Source organism: Chaetura pelagica, unplaced genomic scaffold, assembly GCF_000747805.2.
Source record: "Chaetura pelagica isolate M959 unplaced genomic scaffold, ChaPel_1.0 scaffold20, whole genome shotgun sequence".
Taxonomy (NCBI): Eukaryota; Metazoa; Chordata; class Aves; order Apodiformes; family Apodidae; genus Chaetura; species Chaetura pelagica.
Window position 1 is genome coordinate 3109563 of NW_009951958.1, and position 23803 is coordinate 3133365.

At 40.6% G+C, this 23803-nt stretch overlaps 1 protein-coding gene across 1 annotated transcript; it reads left to right on the forward strand.

Moving 5' to 3' along the window:
* The first annotated feature begins 745 nt into the window (after window positions 1-745).
* On the forward strand, window positions 746-12229 carry LOC104390484 (cytochrome P450 2J2-like). The gene is made up of 9 exons (XM_009999626.1): window positions 746-916; window positions 2124-2286; window positions 2867-3016; window positions 4945-5105; window positions 7238-7414; window positions 8701-8842; window positions 10386-10573; window positions 11245-11386; window positions 12051-12229. The coding sequence occupies exons 1-9, from the start codon at window positions 746-748 to the stop codon at window positions 12227-12229; spliced, it is 1473 nt and encodes a 490-aa protein (XP_009997928.1).
* Window positions 12230-23803: the final 11574 nt, after the last annotated feature.

The window sequence follows — 23803 nt, forward strand, 5'->3', positions numbered from 1 at the left end:
GTGCTCTGGGTGATCCTGCTCTGGCAGGAGGGTTGGGCTAGATGATCTTTTGAGGTCCCTTCCAACCCCTAGGATTCTGTGATTAAACAAAGTGAGATTAAATATTAAACCAGTTATGTTTTCAGTTAAATTTGAAAGCCTAACAAATTTTACTTTTTGTGTTAAGCTTTAGATACTCATGTATCTATCTTAAAGTAAATATGGGCTTTTAGCTTTCATCAGCCTTGCCATCACTGACTATATGTGTACATGGAATATATACAAAACACTTAAAAAACTCCAAGATTTAATATCCGCTTACATTTGCATGCTTAATTTGTATGTATGGCTATAGCTTTTCTAAAAGCATTCATGAAGTATTTGTAGGAGCACATACCATCCACAGTTGTTTCAGAAGATGAGGTGGAGAGTGTATGTACAGAGATGTTTATCTACATCACCTGGAAGATCTTGGCATTAAGTCTTTTGAGACACTGTTCCTACAAATCCTGTGATCCATATTTGGTAAATATAATCTGAATGAGAAGACGGAGAGGAGTATGCATCCAATAACTGTGCTTGAGCAGGATATTGTAATGAGTGGGATGAAAAGGGAGTGGTTGTTAATGAAGAGGGAAGATTAGGGGTGGGGAATAGTTATTACATGAAATATAAACTCTTATGGAAAAACTGGTTGAGCAACCAGTCTTCATAGCTTCAACACACTATTTTCAATAAAGACAAGCTGGTAAAAACAGCCTTTAAAATGTTGATAGTAAGTCAAGTTCTTATAGCCTTGGCTGTATTTTTTCTGACTGTGTGGTTTTTGAAGTTGCAACGAGTACGGAGACATCTTCCTCCTGGACCCATCCCTCTTCCAGTTTTGGGGACCTTGATACAGCTGAACTTTCAGTTTAATCGTGATATCCTCATGAAGGTATTTATTTTCATATACTCCTGATTGTTTAAAAGCCTCTGTCATTTCCCCTTTTCTCGTGTTGTTTGCTATGTTAAAACATCCTCTCCCAAAACTATGTTGGTAACGTACTGGAATTGTTAACTTGCCACTCAATTTGGTTTGGAGCTGCTGGTTTGGTTGGCAAAGTAGGAAAAACTTACTGCAGTCTAAAGTAGTTTGCCGAGCTAAGAAAACTTGTATAGAAAATTCTGAATGTGTGAAAAACATTGTGATGCTTAAACCCATCACCTTTTAACAATGAATTTGAGAAATTCTTGTGAAACTTTATATCCTTCTATCACCCCTTAAAATTACATTTGACAAATCAATATGAAAAATTATTTCCTTTAGAATTAAATATATTTCAGATAATATATCAGATTTGCAGTTAAGGAAAAGAAAAGCTATTTAAAAAAATTACTTCCACAGCATGGATTTTTATCTTTCTGAGCACTGGCACTGTCTAGCTTGAACAGTAGATAGATACTTAAGATGCACTATGTGTGTATATGCCTTTTCTATTTTCAGGATTAAAAAAAAGCGCATGAACCTTTTGTTAGTCATTTTTTGATGAGTACTTCTGTGCACAGAGCCACCTGTGTTTCATTCTGTTGGTTCTTGCAGTGCTTTTAGGATCCTCAGTTGGCAACTCCAGTGGCTTCTGTCACTTATTTGGACAAGACATGCCTGTTTTTGTGACCAAAGGACAGGTTCAGACAAGAAGTAGGGACACTGCGAGACACGTGGTCTTACTCAAGTTCCCGTACCTAAATACGCGAATGTTTGGGGGGAAAGAAGAAAGTAATTGGTCCAATCTCTATGAGCTAGTTACTCCTGACATTTCTGTGTTCCGTTTTTGCCATTCTGCCCTCAGAAATTACAGCAACCTTCTTGAAATAAATTAATGCATAGAAAATACTCTATCACATTAATAATTATGAACTGAGCCTTGGTTTATATAGAAAGTAATAAAAGCCACTTAGCATTTCTTGGCATAGATCTGTGGCTCTCAAAAGCTGGAATTCTCAGTTGTTTCCAGTGAATGCTGGAAAAGATATGTGAGAAGGATGGAAAACATCATTCCACCTTAGAGCTGGTCCTGAAATCAGTGTAAAAACAGGTTCATCCTCTGTTTGCAGTATGTGGCATTTCAGCTGTGCTTTCCTGGCTTCTTTCCCTCCTGTAGCTGGCAAAATATCATGGCAACGTATACACCTTATGGTTTGGACAGACCCCAGCGATCATACTGAATGGATTTCAAGCAGTTAAGGATGGTATGACTACACACTCTGAAGATGTTTCTGGGAGACTAGTATCTCCTTTCTTTAGAGCTATGGCCAAAGGAAAAGGTAAGAGTTTCTAGCCACAAATATTGCACAGAAACATTTTCTTGGCAAATTGCAGATCTTTTGTAGCTTGTAAGAACTTCCAAAGGTACCACAACAGCAGGGCTTGTCTGTGAGGATGCAAGTGAGTCACCTGCTTAGTATATGTTGTTTATTTCATGTGAAGACCAAGTACTGAATTTTTCTGCCTCAAGGACAGTAACTTTTCTCCCTGATCAGGGAAAGTCAGAACTCTTTCCTCTTCTTCTCTTTTTGAGAATCATTACCGTGGTCACATGAGCTCCAAGCATTGAAGAGAGCAGGAGGCAAGCGCTTGAGAAGTAATAAGAGCAGCAGCTGTCAAACTTTCTGAAATAACTGCTTGTCTTGGATCAAGCTTAATCCTTCAAGTAGTCTTACTGCCTGGTTGAGTTTGTCCATTTTAGCCCTGCTCACAGGCCTACATGCCACATCTGTTCCTTTACAGCTTTGTGTTCATAGGCAATGCAATAGTTTAATTCCATGGCTTAGTAAATCTCTTAATGTAGCCTCTGTTTATAACAGATATTAGCATGATAAAGAGCTCTTCCTTGGATACATGCAGGGATTATGCTGGCAACCGGCCACACCTGGAAGCAGCAGAGGAGGTTTGCACTGAGGACTCTGCGCACCCTTGGTCTGGGGAAAAGAGGTCTGGAGCATCGAGTTCAAGAAGAGGCCCGCTACCTGGTAGACTTCTTTGCAAGTATGAAAGGTACCTCTGCAATAAAGACTGACTGACTTTTGTTATTAGTCTGATGTCTTTAATGTATAAGCTTCCCTGTCCTCTTCTGAAATCAAGGGTAGCTTTTTTTTTTTTTTCCACAAGAGAGTTTGCAGGGTTTTAGTGTCTATGTAGAATAGACTGAAAATGTAAAGACCCCAGTCCTGTGTTTTCAAACCCAGTGGGAGACTATTCTTTTTCAAAGTTCTTTGCAAAACTACTAAAATTGGGAAGCAAGACTAAAGCTTATTTATTGTTTATACCACAGAATGCTTAAAGTGACAAGTGATCTCTGAAGATGGTCTAGTCCAACCCCTTCTCAAAGAAGGGTCAGTCAGAGCAGGTTTCCTAGGGCTGAGTCGAGTTGGGTTTTAAATACTGGCAAGAATGGAAACCTTACCACCTCACTGGGTAACCTGTTCCAGAAAGGGTACTTTTTTTTTTTTTTTCCACAAGAGAGTTTGCAGGGTTTTAGTGTCTATGTAGAATAGACTGAAAATGTAAAGACCCCAGTCCTGTGTTTTCAAACCCAGTGGGAGACTATTCTTTTTCAAAGTTCTTTGCAAAACTACTAAAATTGGGAAGCAAGACTAAAGCTTATTTATTGTTTATACCACAGAATGCTTAAAGTGACAAGTGATCTCTGAAGATGGTCTAGTCCAACCCCTTCTCAAAGAAGGGTCAGTCAGAGCAGGTTTCCTAGGGCTGAGTCGAGTTGGGTTTTAAATACTGGCAAGAATGGAAACCTTACCACCTCACTGGGTAACCTGTTCCAGTAACTTATTCAATCAACCCCACAGTGAAAAAGTTTCTTATATTTAGGCAGAATTTACCATATCAGGTTTTGCCCATTGCCTCACTAGATACCACTGAGAAAAGTCTAGCTCTATGTTCTTTATTCTACTTCATCAGGATTTATACATGTTTAAGATACCTCCCTTCTCCAGACTAAAAAGTCCCAAATCTCCCAGCCTCTCTTACATCAGATGTTCAGATCCCTTAATTATCTTTGTGTAACAACTTAATATTCTAGGCTTTTCTTTCTTACACACATGATCACATCTCAGTTTCTCCTAGTTCTTAAACCATGGGAATTAGGGTAGATTTCATTACTTTTAATAGTTCTAATGCTAGCCACAGCCTGTCCTGATTTACTTTGCCTTTGCATAATGTTCAGTATTGGGAAATCCAGTTCACATGCTCCTGACTGAACTGATTAGGGTAAAATATTGTAATGAAGACAAGATTCTAGTTGCTGCTTTACAGAGTGCATACAAATTGCATTAAAAAACTTAATTAATCAGCATTGATGATGTCTCTATATCTTTATGAACCAGCACCATATGTGAACCAGCAATTTGAGGCAAAGAAGGCCAGTATCATTCTTGTCTGCACTAGGAGAGGCATTGCCAGCAGATCAAGACAGCTGATCCTTCCCCTATGATCAGCACTGGTGAGATTCATCTGGAGTGCTGGGCCCAGTTCTGGGCTCCCTAGTCCAAGAGAGGCATCAACACACTGGAACAAGTTGAACAAAGGGCCACAAGGACAGTTCTCTCTTCAGATTTCCTTTGACCACAGTGTTTTCAGTAATTACCATGCTTGAGACCTATTTTGAATTTGCCAGACAGCAAACTTGGAGATATATATATATATATATTTATTATTATTATTTCTTACCTCTAAATTTGCTCTATGATTACAAAATATTTTGCACGTTTGGTATCTCTTTAGGATGCCACATATTCCTGGAATTATGGGATTGCACCATAGTTGAAAATAATTGGTTTGATACTAATGATTACTGCTTCTCTGTGAAATTCAGTGCTCTGTTGAAAGTTCTTTGGGGAACCTATACTCTCATTTCACTGAAGGAGAATAGAAGACGTTAACATTGACATTTATTATTATGGTTGCAGGGAAACCCCTGGATCCTTCTTTTCCTCTCATTCATTCCGTCTCAAATGTAATTTGTGCTGTTGTTTTTGGACATCGCTTCTCTAGAGAGGATGAAAACTTCCATGAACTGATTAGAGCCACAGAGTGTCTATTCAAATTTGGAGGCAGCTTTGTTCATCATGTAAGTGAACAATGTGTTGTCTTTTTCTGAGTAAGACAGAAAGTGAGAAATGCAGATTCAGGATGTAGGTGTTAGGCAGAAATTCCTGCCTTGGGGTACCATGATTGTTAATTAATGCATGTCAGGTCTGAAAGTGATTCACATGCTAAGTTTAGACACTGTTTTATAAACACTCAACAGAGAGAAGAATGATTCAAATACTTAAGTGTTTTGCCTGTGGCTAATTATCTCCAGTTCCTCTATAAGAAGTGGAGACTTGAGGACTTACTAGATAAACTCCACACCTTCACCCTGGGCAGCTCCAGACACAGGCAGCAGAAGACAGGAAGTACTAAACCAGAAAATATACCTGTAAGCTTGGTGATCAATCAGCCCTTGCACAGAAATGTATTCAAAGTTGCCCAGCAGTTCTGGTTACAATTCTTCTTCTAAAGTTGTCCCATATGTCTTATGCAGTAGGCTCCCAATATAAAACACACAATCCCTGTAGTGCAGAGTTTTACCCCACATCCCATGGAGCATTCTTCTCACTGAGTTCTGATCAGATTCCCTTTTCCTTAGCCTGGCTTTTGTCCTCTCAAGTTGTGTGTAGTGGTGGAAGGCAAGAAATATAACTCCTTCTCTCCTTCCTATTCTAGCTTTGTTTTACTCCAGTGAATAAGACACTGTTCTGGGAAATAAGGACAGGGATTCAGACCATTCTGAGGTGGGCTGCAATCTTCCCACTTCCTGGATGGAAAGGGTACTCAGTAATATGTAAAAAGTGGACATTGCTGGGTCCACATCCCCATTTCTTAACTGGGTTCCATGCTGCTAGGCACTGAATGGGAGAATGCTGTGGACAGGGCCCCTCCAGAAATGGATGAGGATTTTTGGCAGAAGCAGCTGCCAGGAACATGGATGGGCTCAGTTCCTGTCTTGAACATTAACAGCTAAATTCCACTTACAGTTCAGGTGTCGTGGTAGCTGGAAAGTGCATTTGAGAGTAGGAACACGTAATCTAACCATATATGACTCGTCAGACCACAGCTGTATGTAGGGCTTCTGAACACATTTTGAAAGAAGAAAATGGTTCCAGAGATGGAACTAAACAAAAAGGACATGAAGTTCTATATGAATTTACCAAGGGCTGGACTATGATTAAGTCAATGATTAACCAATAATTTGGTATCTGGCAGTAAGAACTGATTTTCCAAAAAGACAGTCTATCTCGTTCAGCCAGACTCTAGTGAACAACTACTAATGTGCTTTCTGCAGGATAATTAGGAGAGTACAAGAAGAGCTCAGCAAAATGAAGATTAAGAAATGATAAAACTTCTGCCAATAAATAAATCATGGGGTTACTATTCCAGCAGAAAATGATCTGTTAAGAGAAAATACATTGTGGATACAAGAACAATGGATACAATTACACAGGCATAAACACAGGCTGAAAATCAGAATTAACTTTTTAGCTATCGGGAAGCAGTTGTTTTTAGGCAAGATTTTCCCAAACGGTAAGAGAGGATAAAATTAATCTGGTTGTGACATCTAATCCCTTCTTTTCTAGAGGGCATCACTCAGAAATGTAAGCTTTTTCACTGTTTCTCACCTTTTCTGGGTTTCAGATGTTTCAAGTGTTGTTGAGGACTGCTGAGAGGTCGATAAGTAGAGAGTGCTTTGGTGGTTACCCAGGCTGTGTACCAGCCCCTGGTAGCTTTCCCTTGCTTTGGGTTTAATCAGTTGCTTTTGCACATCCTGGCGAGGACCGTTTGTAACAGCTTCTTCCTTTCCTGTATTTTCCACTGGAGGGCAGGATCACACTTTTCAAATATCTGAATACAGTTCATTGTAGTTGAATATATGAATTGACTAAATGAATACAGTTAATTGTAATGATAATCACTCTCATTTGGCTTGTGGTTGAGCTGAAAGCCTGTGGAACCCTGCATCTTACCATCAACACAGCTAGAAATTATATGGTGTCCTGTTTCACAACTTGAAAACAGAAGCATAGCCTTTCTCAAGAGTATTTTACTAATGATGCCAAACCCACATGCTAACAAGAATATTGCCTTGTCTCTTTAGTAAGCCTAAAATGCATTTTATAGTGATAGAGAATTTGTGGTACCTCTTGTGTGTCACTCCTGCAGCTGTATGAAATCTTCCCCTGGCTGATGTGCCATCTCCCTGGCCCTCACAAGACTGCATTGTCTTGCTATGATCTCCTGAGCTCTTTTACAAGGAGAGAGATCAGAATGCACACAGAGCGTGGGATACCAGATGAACAGCAGGATTTCATTGACTTTTACCTGGATCACATTGAAAAAGTAAGTATTTGTTCTGTGTGATCATACATTCATCCAGTCTTAAACCCTTCTATCACGATCTTTTACTTTTCATAGATAACCTAATGTGAAAATCCAGGAACCAGGGACTTGCTAAATCCTTTCTTATTCTTGATAGGCCATAGCGCCTTGCAATCCTTTTGTTAAAGGGCAGGTCAATATACTGCATTTTTTCTCATTGGCACAAGTTACAGAGTGATTTAAGGCCTCAAGGTAAGAGCTGCATAAGCTGTGAGTTGGGACATATGTCTCCTTTTTCTAGACTTTACCAGTATCACTTTGAATCTCTTGAGAATTAGATCCCCCTCCCTAGCCCCTGAATTAGGAGCTGTTCTTCCCCTCTGTAACTCCTTTTGCTTCCACTTAAACACTCTTCCTTTCTCCTTTCTCCTCCACTGCAGCAGGTCATAATCCTGCTCCTGTTCTGGTTGGTAATAGGAAGAAAAAGGAGAAAGAGGAGAAATTGACAAGATGAGACTGGTGTTACTGGGGGATGACAAGGCAAGAGTGGCTCAGAGAGCCAAACAGATCCATATGTGTTTCTTAAAAATTGAACTGTCTGCAGTAGTTATGCAGAGGCAATATAAAAAGATTAGATGCTGTTACAACAGGGAAAAACATCCTTCCCAATTTCCAATTGCTCCATTGGCAAAAGAAAGGTTCAAGACATGGGAGCATAACCTCCCTAAATGTAGACAATGAATTCCCCAAAACATAACAATATTCTTTCACAGTTCCAGCATATACATACATGTCCTCCCACTTCTATCTGAAAATTGTAAAACCCCAGAGCAGCTGTGCGTGTGTGATTGTGGCCTTGTAGTGGAGAAGAAGTCTGAACATCACAGGTTGAGAACTTTTGACAGCCCAGTGTTTGTTACCTCATCACTGTATTGCTTGGTAGAGTATGTGATAGAATATGACTTGAGGCATGAAGAATGACATGCTGGTACACATCTTCAGGAGAACTTTTACTTATGAAACACTCTAAATGTACCACTATTTGCACAATTAAGCCAGCAGTCCTTTTATGTGGATGCCCTTTAGCTTAATGATTAAGTGTGGAGTAAGCATAGCTTGTCTATTTGTGAAACATAAGCTTTACATATTGATAATCTTTGGTGTCTAATAGTGTTTATCAGTCTCTCTGCACTGTACTGTAGGCTGGACACACTGCAGCTTGGAACCGGTGATAAAATCATGTTTAGCCCTTTTCTGCTTTTCCTAACTTTCATGTATAAACTTCTATGTCATCTTAAAATTTGCAGTCCAAAGATGAACCCATGTCGACTTTCAATGAAGACAACATGGTTTATTCTATAAATGACCTTTTCTTGGGTGGGTCAGAGACAACAAGCACTACTTTGAACTGGGGCCTGCTCTACATGGTGGCCAATCCAGACATCCAAGGTAAGCAGATAAGCACATCACAAATATCTCTGATGCAGTGGAACAGCCAATGCTTAATGTCTTCATGGATCAGAGACTATTCCTAGATACTGGTATATGGCTAGTGGCACATGGACCTTTTGCACTGGTAGATCTGCACTGTGCAGTGTTGGTAGATCCAGAGCACCTGTATCCAGGCTCTTACAGCAGTCAGAGGCATAAGACAGTTCCCAGAAAGAGTTAACAGTCTGGGAAGTATGTATATGTGTGTTTGATTGAGGTGGAAGGGTTGAGGTCTTTGGGAAACTGAGGCTTGTGGTGGGGCAGCCAATGGAGTAAGAGGATTGGAGCTGCTGTTTGGGAAGTCAGAGGGTTGGCAAACACAATCCTTGAAGGAATAGTGGTCACTGTTGCAGCTGTTGATGTGGTGCTGATGATACTTCCAGAAACTGAGAAAATCAGGGTGTGTGCAGAATCATCCTTCTGGGCTTTTTGAATCACACATTGCATCTAGGCTTTCATAGTGAACTGACCCCAGTATATCTGTCCTCGTTTAATTACCATATGGAAAAATTTGGCCTTTTGCCCAGTCACTGAATCAGGTTGTTCGTATTCTCTAAACTACTGGAACAGAGATGGATGTTTATGCAGTGATCAGTCACTTCAAACTACTGGATCCTGAAGGAGTCTTGCTTGATTTTTGCAAGCTAGCTCTTCATAGAAGGAAATTTACTTAAAAATCTTTCTTGATATACATTTTAAATTCTGTAAGGTGCTTAAATATTTGCTGTCAGGGTGCACCTAACACAGGTTTGCAAAGGACTACTGGCAGCTACTGGGCAGGCTCGATATGCATGAGCACAAATCGATCAATGCAGAATGGGCTTCCTTGCATCTTAGTGTTGCTTTGAAGAGCCTGGAAAAAGACAGGATCATTTGTTTAAAGTCTAAGGTATTGTTATTATGTGTGCACTGCCCCTCTTGAAGTTTACAAATCACATTTTAAACTTCTGTTAATGCTCTCAGCACTTCTGTGCAATAAGTCATTTAAATCCTGCTATTCTTGATCAAAAAGCAGGCACCAAGAAACAGATCCAGTTTTTTTAAGGTATTTGGACATTGTTCTAGTTGGTGTTGCTTCAGGACCATGTTTTTAAATAGGAATTAGGCTTTTAAGGCCCAGATTCACCTTGCTTAAATTCCAGAGAGCTGTGAGCTTAGTGGTTCTGAGGCACCCAGCCAAAAGAAAAGCAGAAAGATAAATCGGATGTCTCTTGCATTTATGTGTTAGTAAGGCAACTCTTAAAAAGTTTTGAATCTTTGAGCAACTAATGTCTTTTTGTAATCTACAGTCAAATAAGTTCAGAGCCAGAAGCAGAGTTCACGTATGTTTAAGCTGTTGGAAAATCCTGCTACTTTTATTTTCTTTATAAAAGATACATATGTTTAAAAAATTGCTTTTGTTGCTGTCCTCATAGTTTTAAATGGGAAATTCTTTGAAAATGGAATTTCTTAAAACACTTGATGTGTTTTTCCACCTGCAATGGTGAATCTTTCTCCACAGAGAAAGTTCAGAAGGAGTTGGATGCTGTTCTGGGTCCTTCCCAGTTAATCTGCTATGAGGATCGGACACAAACGCCCTACACAAACGCTGTGATCCATGAGATCCAGCGCTTCAGCAACGTTGTCTCGGTTGGCATGCCCCGAAGGTGTGTGAGAAACACCACCTTGTTTGGCTTTCCCCTCAAAAAGGTACAGACACAGTTTCTCACTTGCTACAGACCTATCCTGCATCAGTAGAGCAAGCTGCAGATTAAAATCTGTTTCTGCCAGGGTCTTCTCAATATCAGTGGGGCTGGATACCTCTGGGTCACAGCCTGAATGGGAACAAGGGCAGGAAGCCCATCTGCCAGGCTGAGTTGAGTGACATAGCTCTTGGGAGAGCATTATCAGGAGTGAGAGATGCCACAGGATGGAAGAGGGGATTCAGCAAGTGTTTCTACAAACCAGTGAAGACAGAACCTTGGAGATTGATATTTACACATTGATTTGTGCTGATATGGCATTGGAAGGATGTCTGACTGTATTTTGCCTGCAGAAAGCCTTTAAAAGATCCAGGGAAAAGCATGAAGGTTTGCAACTAGTTTTCATCATAGACTAAATCACAGAAACTTCTAGTGTTAGAAGTGAAAATGGGTTTGGTACAAATAAAGTTTTTGGTCTCTACTGACACAGCCACTTCCACTGTCAAGCTTGAGCTGACATCTGAAACAAAAAGGCTCATGTTCCTCACAGTTCCTACTGGGAACATGAACCTACCAGCACACAAGGCTGAACTCTGAAAGTGAGCTAAGACAGGTATCACCTAGAAGGTTCTGACTGCTGGGGCAGGACTGACAGTTACCTTAGTGTTCTCCTTTCAGGGCACCATAATTCTTCCAAATATTGCTTCAACGTTGTATGACCCAGAGCAGTGGGAAACACCTCGAAAGTTCAACCCTGGTCACTTTCTGGATGAGGATGGAAACTTTGTGAGCCGAGAAGCCTTTTTACCATTCTCAATAGGTAAACAGACTGGCAGCACAAACATTGGTGGTCTGAATGGGGACTGTAGAATTAAGATGTCTATTAAAAACCTGATGGTCATTTATTTTAAACCTAAGTAAAACAGTTACAGAATCAACAAGATTATTTTCAGTAACATTTCCCAATCCAACTATAAACATTTGTTCTACTGAACAAATAACAACATGGAAAATTGAGAGATCTTCTGACTAAAGTATACATCTAACCCTATTTTTGGAAGGAAATTCTCTAGTAATGATTATGTTTATTGATTTGGTGCATACATTTCAACACCAGACATACATTTGTAAAGTACTTGCAAGCAGTTGTGCTGATGCTTTATGCATACAAAACTGGAGCACAACATCTCCCTGAAAGAGTAATTCCTTTTCCTTCATTTACATGATTGAATGAATTCCTTTAAAGTTGTCAGCCTAATGAAGATGAGGTTTTTGAGGTAACTGAAGCGACACTCTGAGCAGTTACCTATAGCTGCAGATGTGATTCTTTAAAGGAAGAATTACATGAAGTTTTGTGTCACTGACTTCATTAAGTCCTAAAGAAATTCCAGATTCAGCAGAAATACCTTGACTTCGTGTGAGGGTGGATAAGATTGCTTCTTCAGGGTATTTCACTCACTGTCCTTCCCTGGCTCCTTCTGCAGGGCACCGTGTGTGTTTGGGGGAGCATCTAGCAAGGACCGAGCTCTTCATTTTCTTTGCCAACCTGCTGCGGGCCTTCACCTTCCGGCTGCCAGAGGGGGTGACAGAGATCAGCACGGAGCCCATTCTGGGGGGCACACTGCAGCCCCACCCCTACAGGCTCTGTGCCATTCCACGCTAGGGTGGACATGTGCAGTGTGTCACAGAGCATCAGCAGTCTCACCTTCGTGAATGTATGTCTTGAGACTATATCATGTTTTTCTCTCTAGAATATTAATTTCTGCTCCAAAAGCCACGTTGTGTCCACAGCAGGTAATTTTGCTCAGACCCTGTTAGCTTTTGAAGGTGATTTTTTTTGGTGAAAGTTCTTCTGATCTGGAGCACACCATCATCCTCAGCCATAACGCCATCACGCAGTTGCTGTCCGGCCTGGCAGATTTAAATCTGGTACTTGATGACCAAATGACAAAATTGACTGGCAGACTTAGAAAATGAATTTGTTATCTCTGAGCTATCCTGTTTTCAAAAGTAACGGAGATTGGAAAAAACATACCTGGAAAATTTTGCCTCTTATGTTGCTGTTATCACTTATAACATTTCAGTCAACTTTTTGTTGATGGTCACTAATAAAAGATGTGAGGGAAAAATAAGCAACTAGTTTTATTTATGGATGACAATTTCTACATATGACCCAGCAGAACAAGTATATGGCATCATTAAGACTGCAGAGGATAATTCGTGTGAGTCCAGCAGAGAAAAGGTACAGGCTGAAAGTTGGTCACAGAGTGAAGATACAGAAAGAGGATTATTTTTTATTTTTTTTTTAGGGAATATGCTTGTAATATTTTAAAATTCTGCCAAGTTTATTTTTGGAAAGTCCTTTCTAACAGAGCAACTGTTTACTCCTGTGAGTTAGCTCCTGTTGGGATTGGCACTGGGTGGTTGCAAGGAGGAAAGCTCCTCAAAGGAAAATTTTGGGTTGAGGAGCCTGCTGGAATTAAACCTGCTGACAAATTGAAAAATATACATGGAAAACACCACACATACATTTTAAACACCTCTGAAATTCAGCAGTATACCTGAAGCTACAAAGGCTTGTCATATACACAAAATACTGGTCAAATTCAATGACAGAGTCTGTAATAGCAGAAAAGGAAAAAAAAAATAAAAATTTCCTGTACTGATGACTATAAATTTATTTATGTTGTCTGGAAAAGAATTGTGATGTGTAAGTGAACTTGTCCTGTACTCCTGTTCCTGTGGGAGGCGATAGGACAGCTAAACAGCCGATCATCTATTACAGCAGTTGCCACTAGATGGCGGTTGCTGTGTGATTGAGATTAGTTTGGGCTACGAGTCACAAATTCAGACCTGCCTCATTATTTCTAATTCAATAGCTGATGGAACACAGCATCAAAATAGTAACCACTTGATATTTAGCTGTTATTAAATTAAATGGCAGAATAAGGCTTGTGAAATATGGTAGATCATGTCCTGACATTTTATTTGACAGAAACCTGTGTGCCCTCTTAAAACCTGATGTCGAAGTCTCTGTGGATTTTCATGTGTGCACAGACAGATAAGGCATAAAACACTGTGATCTGGGGACGTTGGAGCTGTCACTGCTGCTTAAAAATGAAGCTGCAAACACCAGTGGCATTACAAGTATTAACATCATTGCTGTGTGAAGCTGTCACTCCTGATGACCACACGTTTACCCGGCTATCCTTCCTAAAGGGAAGCTCATAAATAGGCCTGAGATGGAAGCTTGCCCAGGAAGACTTGTATGTAGCCTGGGCAAGATGAGTTCCCTGAACCCAAAACAGTGGCCATAACCACCACTTGTCTGGATGCTCAAGAGACACGTGGGGCGCTTCAGGAGAAAACTACGTGATCCGTGGGTAGGTTATTTGTGTGTTTGTTTGGTCTGTCTGTGACAAGAGCTGCTCGTTGGTGATTTTTAATCCACTGTGCACAGGTGTCTGGCACATGAGAGCGCTGCACAAGTGATGTGGCAGCAGGACATCAGCAGGAGGCTCACTGCCAGGAGACAGGAAAGATATGCATTTCAGAGCCTTTGCATTTCTGTTCTTGCCTGTCCTATTTAAAAGAGATTCACTTTAGCTTATGTTCTAATAAAGCCTGGTCTTTTTTACCTTGTAAAGCCTTTTAAAGCCTGGCTGCTGTTGCCACAGAAGGACAAGAAAGGCTGAGAGCAGCTCTGGGAGGAGCCCAGTGGCCACTCCCATGTTCCACGTGGACTTTTTCAGCCTAAACTTCCTGGTGTCTCCTGTAGCAGCTGCTGAGCCGTGTTGCTCCAGAACTGTTGGCCTTAAGGGGTGGTGTGTCTTGGAGCCCTCCACCATGACCTTCAGTCCTCTCTCTTCTCTTGTTTATTGCTTCTACATTATTTCTTATGGCTTGCTTGAGCTCCTTTTTTGGGACAGATGAGAAGGATTGGTGCCCTCTTTGTCCTCTGTATCATGGATGGTAGGTAACCAGCCTGCCAGTGTCTGTCCACCTTTTAGTTTGTTGCTCCCACATCATCACCTTTTCTACTCCCTCTGTGCTGGCTGAGGTTAGCTGCTTTTAGCCTGTAAAGCTGATTGTACTTTGGTGCCTGATTTCTTGGCTTGGGGCTCCACGTAGAGGTCTGCTGTTCTCCTGGATTGTCACATCAGTACAGCTCAGCCTCTGGCTTGCACCTTTTAGAGCACACTTAAAAATTAAAATCCTTGTAGATCAAATATTGAAGAGTGATTCAGCACCAAGACTTTTGAACTGGCAGTAAATCCCCTTGCTCAGGGAGCAGAAGCCAACTCAGCCCTTCAGGAGCCTGCCCTGGTGGAGCAGCTGTCCCAGGTAGGGTTTTGCCCTCCTGCAGGGGAGCTTCTTCCTGACATGTAAGTTAACTCTTGCAAAGCCAGCACAGATGTTTCTACTCTGCACTGTTCTGTGTCTGCTGGAAAAAAAGACCTTTCCCACCTGTGAGAAGCATTCTCTGATAACAGGAAGAGAAATGTGGCTCCTATAAAAGAAAAGGAGAAGGGCAAGGAGTAGAGTAAGGTGGAGTTACTGAATAGAAACCTCCCACATTAGTAAGGACACAATTGTCCCTTGTTTCTTTGAGCCTTGACAAACCTATCCCAGTGTTGTCATGGTGTCAGATGCACAACTTAAAGCAAATGCCTTGTCTCATTCTTTGAGGAGTCTGCCAATGTCTGTTGAGGTGAAGAGGAAAATTTCAATGTCTAGAACTTCTAGATGTGTTACCTGGCAGATTTGCTCTGTGTATTTTTACAGTTTATACACAAAGCAAATACAAGTAATAAAGAATAAAAATTCTGTTTTTCAGTAGCATCATGAAGACCAATGAATGTGCTGATTTTTAAAAACTTGCAGTACATCAGGGAAGTTCTCCAGCAGATAGACAATTTAATGCCTCTTCTGGCTTTGGTTGTCAATGAAAATGGCAATAGTGATCCATAGGCCAATACATTCAACACCACTGATGTTCATGGAAGATTTCTGTCTAGATTAGGAATAAGAGGTTAGAAAATAACTAAATAATTGTGATGTTTTCAAATTTGCTCTGCTGATTCATCCTAGGGCACAGTATCCATCTCAGAGCTATTAGCAATTATCTGGGCAAGACTGTGGAGGATGGGAAAAGGTCAAACATCTGCTTGTCTTCAGAAGGTAAGAGATGTTGCAGTGCTCTAAATCAGGCAGCCTGATTGCACTTCTCAGAATATCTGGGAAAAATAATCCAATTGTAAGCACTGGGAGGAAAACAGAAAGCCAGAATGTCCAAATTCAAGTTTGATTTCCTGAGCTAAAATATTTTCTTTAGATTTTATTTAATAAAATATTTATTAGGAAAAAGATAAAATTTTCATTAAGAAATTTCTAAGAGGGGTTATTTGAAACTGTGTTTATCCATTTAGGTCATCAGCCTAAAAAAATCCAGTGACCTGGATTGATTTGAAATAATATTTCAGGATTTGGTGTATCTTTTTTCTTAGTGAAAAGTTTATGAACTTGTCCTAATATCTGTGAAGAAATCTCAGTATGTGGTATTTTTAGCCAACACTCCAAGAACTGTTTATTTGCTGTCCTGCAGTGTGACATTCTAATATTAAAGGAATAACAATAATAATATTGCAGCGTTTCCTCTGAATAAGCTTATGAGATGCAGCAGATGAGACATGGAACGAGATGATAATATAAGTATATTCAGGGGTCAGCTGATGATATGATGATATTCTACAAGAAATGCATTTTAAGGACCATTACAGACAAAATGAAACATTTTTGACTGGTTTGTATTATATTATTTTTGAAATAACTTTTTTGAATACTATAAACATGTTTATTCCAATGATGCAGTCATGTGAGCATAGGCCTTATAGGTTCATCTTGGCTTGACATCTGTAAGCTGTAGATGCCTCTAGTTGGTCAGGTAAGGCCAGCAGCTTCTCCTAGCCCACTTTGGGTAGTGTTAGGCAGGGACAAATATCACAGCTACCACCCTCCACTGGGGGTATCAGTGGCTTCAGCACTCTTGGACAACGATCACTATCACAGAGAAATGCAGACCATTTGTGCAGTTTAACTGATGTTTCAAGCTTTAAGACTGCTGAATTATGGGAGCTGCAGGCAGAGCTGCTCCCTGACATATTGGCTTGAGTCAGGGCAGAGAAAGGATGCATCTTTGCAGCAGTTCCTTCTTAAGATGTCTAGCCCTAATGCACGCATGTGGTCTGCAGGTAAGGGAAATTGTCCCTGGATAACCTTCAGCCTGCTCAAGCAGCACATCAACAGTTGCTAGAGAGAGCGCTAGTTAACTCTTAACTCAGCATAGACAGAGTGTTAATTCTGCAGCAGGTGATCCGATGTTCGTATTTCAGCAGTGCGTCCTCCGAGGAGCCAGGCAGAGGGCAGCAAAGGTCTCTCTGAACGGGCTGTGCCTGCGTCACTATCATTAGCTTAGTGAGAGCGGGCTGTGAAGGAACCAGTTCCACCAGGGCACGCTGAGTTCGTTACATGTTCGTTTGCCATCAGTAGGAAACCGGTTGAGGATGAGGTTCAAATGCTACGGTACACTGGCCTTAATAGACTTACTAGGTGTTTTGGTAGAAAACAGTATGGGAAGGGTTTCTTGGTTGCTACATACATGGGTGTCACTCCCCAGGAACATGCTTTTCTGCCCTGTGATCAAGGTAATATTCTCTGTACTTAGTATCTCTCCCACATGAAGGGATGAAGTTTATTGGGGAAGCTCCCACTGGGTGTCTTGCATTAATGCTCATTTTCTGTAGGTGAGATAGTGGCATTAGACCAGGCCCAGATGTTGGAAAAGCAAAGTAATTATACAGCTTGAAATGTGGGAGTTAAATCCACAAGGCTTAGAAGCAAAATGTTTTTTCCATTTACCCTGCCTCTCTCCTTTCCTTGCTGTTAAGTACTGCCAAGAGAAATAGAAAACTCTGCTATAATTAAAAAAAGAACCGCCAAACCCAAAGACCCATCAAAATCACAACAAAACAGAAAATACTTAATAGAATAAGTCTGGTTTTGTTTATAAATTTTAGCTTATGGCTGATCTTTATCCAGCTTTGCAGAGGACCTTCTGCAGGAGGAGAGTCAGTTAGGACTGAAAATTACTTGCCTCTCCTCTTTGTCGTGTGTTTGACAGGATACTTAACACAGAGCTGACCAAGATTATTCTCCTTGAACACCACAGTTATTTGGTTGAAGAAAGCCCTGTCCTCCATGAATCTGAACTGTAGAATATATCTCAAGAGATCAACCTGATGCACTTATTGAACAGAAAAGACTTGTATTTCCATCCTTCTCTTTCTGAAAGGTGTGTTGAGCACTTGACTCCTCTAGTGGTTTACACTTTAAGTACAGATGTTGGAAAGATGTTGGAAACAGGTGGTGGTTTCTTCAATTCCTTCAGTGGTGGAAACACTGAAATGAACAGGAAAGCAAACTGATCAACACATGGCTCAGAGGCTGGTGCCATCAGTGGAGTTTTGGGTTCTGTGACAATGGGAATGTTTACATGGCACTGGACCTGCTGGCCAAAGATGGAGCAGAACACTAAGGGGGAAAAGGTTTCTTGGCCAGGAGTTGGCGGGGCTTATTGAGAGGGCTTTAAACTTGGTTTGAATGTGGAAGGGGATAAAACCAGGCCTAGAGGCGACATGCCAAGGTCAGGGGTGGCATGAGTAGCCCAGCTCAAGTGCATCTATACCAATGTACACAGCATGGAAAACAAATAAGAGGACTGGATGTTAGGAAGAACTTCTTCACCAAAAGGGTTATCAGGCATTGGAACAGGCTGCCCAGAGCCATGGTAGGGTTGTCATCCCTAGAGGTATTTAAGAGTCATATTGGCATAGTACTTAGGGATATGGTTTAGTTAAGGACTTGTCAGTGTTGGGTTAATGGATGGACTCAATGATCTCGAGGGTCTTTTCCAGCCAAGGTCATTCTGTGATTCTGTGAAAGAAGATTACATGCTAAGGACTAGTCACAAGAAGTGTGATCTGTTGTTATTGTTAAGAATTTTCTTATGGCTGTCTGTCTGCAGCAACCTGTGTCACTCTCCATGGACATGTGTTTGCACATTGTGTCATGAACACCTCCTTTGTTATCTGTGCATGTCCAGGCTTTAGAACAGTCTGGATTTAGGGCTGTCTATGGTCTTGCATTAATCTCTTTGTAGGCTTGCATGATGAGACCTGCTGAAAGTTCACTGCTGCTTGATCACATCTGCGGGATCCCCACGGGCAGGATGGATGTTGCTAATGGAAAAGCTTGCCCCCAATTCCTCTGCACCCTTGTCACCCTGTGGGTATGTTCAGAATTATTGCATCACCAAAATACGCACAGAATCAAATACTGCCTGACTGATGTATCCATAGCATTTCTCATGGCATACTCATTGTATTGTTTGAATATCATATAAAAGATAGCAACTAAATCTTCCCAGCTCCAGGTACCATCACCTTGATTTTACTAATGATGAAATACTCCTTGTAGCTCCAGTGGCAAAACTGACCATCAGCCTTGTGTACTTCATTGCCTAAGCTTAATGCCCGAAGCTTTCAGCAGCTTTAGCATGTATTAACATCTGTGCAGCAAAATATTAAAATATATAAAATTAAATATTTGTATTCAAAGAACAACTGCAGTAGCTTTGTGTTTTGAGTACAACAAGCTCCTCTAGACCTGAGCTTTGAAGGCTGAAGACAGGCATCAGTTAAGTGAATGGATAATTTGCAATCCCCACATCTAAAGGGTAGGAACTGGGACTTGCCCAGCAGTACCAGGTATGCAGTGAGCAGCCAGCTCTCAAAAGTGGTTTTCTGTTGGGTTTTCTTGCTATTCTATCTTTTCAAGACAGCATCAGAATTCACCAGCAGAAAGATGAAGCCTGAGACAACAGACAAAGCTTTAAGTAATGCCGATCTGTTCACACCACTGTGCTGTGGGTGACACATGTCACAGAATTAAAGATTGCAGCCACACTAAGGTCTGAGCTGAGCATTACCATGGGAAAACCAATATTTTTTTCTTGGAGATTGCTGTCCACCTTTCACTGGATTGGAAAAAGAAATTCAAATTGACATGTGGAATCATTCAGTTAGCTTGAAATTAAAATATGCTGGGATGCTCCATCCCTACATATGCAGCTTGTATTGCTTGCTTTAATACAGAGATACTGGGATGTAAAACTGTCTTATGGTGCTCAGCTGGCAAGTATTTAGTTTGTGTTCTTTTAGCCTCATGATCTACCATTTCTGTGCTCTTGTTCAACCATTGGTTGAAGTACATAGTTCTTGAAGGCTTGAGCTAAAAACCAAAAAACAAACCCTGTCTTTGAAAAGAGCATAAAAAGCTGTCAGTTCTTTGAAAACTTTTAAAATAATTGTTTTGAACAGTTTTGAACAGTTAGATGTTAATTCTGTTTATAAAAGGATTTTCATATATTGGTTCCAATTGCAGATGAGGTTTTCCTGAATATAAAGCAATGTTTTCAGTGTTTGGCACTACCTGCTTGTGATTCCAGTTCTCGTTTGGTCATGCAGCTCTCTCATTTAAATCCATAAACTGAACACCACAAGGATCTCTGGGGGAAAAACATTAACTTATTAAAAGCACTAACAAACATGTCATCAAATTGTGATCACGTCGTTTAGAAGATTTTGCCTTAATACAGATCAGATGGGGTATATTTGAAGAATAACATCTGCCATGCTGGAGAAATTTGCTTGCAACAGGATTAATGACATTCTCTTCAGCCTGGAACATTTTATTAAAATGGGTGAGAAGAAGATGAGTGGTAAAAGAAGGGTATGTGTGATGCACATACTTAACAGGGGTTAAATCTCTGTAGGAAGAACTAGGAGACAAAAAACTTTGGCCTTCACATTGCTGCTGGCATATTTTTTTTTAAGCAGACAAATGGAGAAAACAAGCTGTGAAATGTGAACAAACAGCACCCACTGACCTTGCTTTGTGTCTGCTAGTTGTGCAGTTTCTGGAGTGATAATATGCAGATATGCAAATACAAACTCTCCTGTTGTTTCATCTCCTGGTTTCTGAAAGAGCAAAGTAGCCAGTGTGATCTCCTTGTGAAGGTAGACAGGAAAAGACCAGGTGCAATAGCATAAGAAATTATCCTACTGTTTTAATAAGTGTTTAATAGGAGAGAAAAGGACATATTGCTTAGTAACAAAGCCTGTGAGGCTCATAGGTCAGTGAAGAGATCTTGTTCTTTCTATTTATTAATGGAATTTTTTTCTAATTTGTCTTTTCCAGGAGCTGATCCAGCTCAAACAGGTTGTAAATCTGCAGCATATCTTCACTTTGGAGAGGTCCCAGTGACTGAAATTTGAGCTGAGGTGAGACACTTGGCTACTATTTATGCCAAACAAGCTGTCCTGTGAGCTCTGCCTTTTTCTGGAAAGTCACAGTGAATGGAGTGGGTGAGATGGCTTTTCTGTAGAAACTGCCCAGAAATACTCAACTATCCTTCTCTGTGCTGGTCCCTGTTATTTCCAACACTGCTGTGTAAACATTAGCAGTTTGCTAGAGCAGAGTGTGCCTGGCTGTGCTGGCAGGATGGAGTGGTGTGAAAAGCAAGAAAAATGAAAGTGAGGGCAAATACCTGAGGCAGAAGGACAAGATCTGAGAAATGCATTTGAAGGCTTCATAGAGATTTTGAGGAGGTAGCTCATCTTTCAAGAACATATCCTGAGGTTCTCTGCAAGCTGAGTGGGTTTTCCAGTTTGTGAAATGATTTATAAGATCTTCTAAAAAAAAAATCTTTCCTAAAGCAAATAAACCTGGAAGAAATTGTTTTCCCTGCTCCCTGTTTTCTTCCAACTGTACAACAGTTCTTTAGCCACTGAGGACAGCTCTTTTCTTCTCTGTCCCCAGGTCCAGAACTGCAACCTTGTGCTGTCCCATGTATGTTTGACATCTCCACTCTGTGCCATAAATCCTCACTCCAGCTGTCACATGAAACTGGAGGCTGTAGAGGAGCTGACAGGAATGATACGTGAAAGTGATGGATGTTTAGGATGATGTGTATTGTTTCCTGTGGTAGAAGGTGGCTTTCCTGGCTTATGTGAGGAACTCTGAGGCCTCTCTCAGCAGTATTAATGCAATCAATGCATTATAGGAGGAGCAGCTGTTTTTGATCTCAAGTGGTATTTCTCAATCCCTTTTAATTCAACCCCCATGGAACATTTTCTGGGGAGAAGGACCTCCCTGGATATCAGTACTGTAGTGTACAAGAATGACATAATTGGAACAATAAATAAAAATTATGTATTTTGTCCTTTTTTTTTTTCTTGCTTAAGTTTGGGATGTGTCCATGCCCTGCAGTTACTTCTTGTACAATCAACTGAAGAACTCGTAACTGAAGGACTGCATTTTATTTGCCAGTATAAACTGCTAATCTTTTGCATATTAATTTGTTATATCAATGGCTGCTACCCAACTTACCCTTTGATCCATACATAATTGTCAAATGCTGAAAGATGCTGAGTGTGCTTCCATCTTTCTTGAAAGTCACACTAGCTGAGTTGCTACATGTGCTGGAAGTTTTTTGCTGAAGGCAGGTGCTGGATGGCAGAGCCATAAAGCAGCACTGTCTGAGAGCTTTCTTTCACAGGAGATTCGAATCAATGTGAGGGGCATTGATGAGAAGTGTCCCTCCCTCAGGCAACTGGCAGAAAACCAACAAAGAACCACCACAGAGACAGATGCTGAGAGAGAAGGCAGATTAACAGGGCTTGTTGGGGCATAGTCCTGGCTGGAAGATCAACTGTGAAGGGAATTTCTTGCCACACACAGTGTGTGACCCTCAGTCTCCCTGTTCTCTTCGTATTAGTACCTCACAGTGCAAGTCCTCATCATTCAGCATTCCTTGGAAGCAAGAAGAAAAGGCTTCCCTGAACAGGGGAGAAAGGCATGAGTCAGACTGCTGGCCACTGCACTTTATACATGGCTTATTGTCACGTTGCTCCTTTAGCACAACAGGTGTCCTGCTAGCAACACAATGCAGTTAGTGCAATCCTTCAGAAAGAAGGTTGCTGTCCCTGCCACCCTGCTGGGGATGGAGGGTTATTCAGCTTCTATGCTACTGCTTGATTGTTTTTCATTTAAGATATATAAAATCAAATACCTAAATGTCACCTAAATCTTTCTCCCAAGTATTTTTGGAGGCTTATTTAGTTTGCTAAGTCAACCTCTCAAACATGAAATGTTACAGAAAATAGCCCTGTTTGAGAAAAAAGCTGTGAGGAATGATGGTCTAATTGAAGACTCTGAACTGACAATCACAATTTCAGGTTTGGTCTTCTGGTTACAAGTCATCCTGATCCTCTGTCACCCATGTGGCTGCTTTATCTCAGGTTTCCCTTGGTTTCTACCTCCTTTTGCTCGAGTTCAGTTTGCCTCATCCTAATTAAAGGCTTTGAAGAGCTGTAAATATCTGACTACAAAGGTTTTACAATGGGAAGTGTAAGATGGAGATAAGTAATTGGGTTGGTACAGCTTCAATTATCTGCACTAATGTGGGATAATGTATTGCTACAAGTTGAATGTAGTAATTGGATTACATTATTGAGTCACATTGATTCTGCCTTTCATGTTTTGCATTTAAATTCCGACCAGGTAAATTTAGGGGCATTAATATTTGTCTGATTAACAATTCTGCTCCATTACACATTTTAAATATAAAGAATTCTGTAGTGCTGTGTAATTTCTTGCCTTCATGTGTAGGAATAGGTATCTTTGCCTTGACAGATCTACAGTGTAGGTAATAGTGATAAAGCACCCTGAGATGCTCGGCAGAGTGTGAACTAAAGAAGGGAAATTATTGCTTATTTTTAGTATTGTATGTAGTACATTGGAGTTACAGGTCAGTATTTATACTGGTATAGAATAATTCACATTGTTAGCTCCTGGATGTCCTCATTTTGAATGCAGAAATTCTTTAAAGACAAAGACATGCTGGGTGTCATATCAGTCTTTTGCAACCTCTGTTAGCTTGTTTATTCACCATTGTACATAATTGCAATCTTTGCCTTTCTTTGTCTCCAAGTCTTTTATTTTCAAAGCTGCTTCTCATTTTGCAACCACTGGTACACATACCTGCATCTTTTAAAAATTGTGATTCTTCTCCACGTTGTTACTCCCTTTGAGCTTTATCTTGCATATTGCTTTTCTG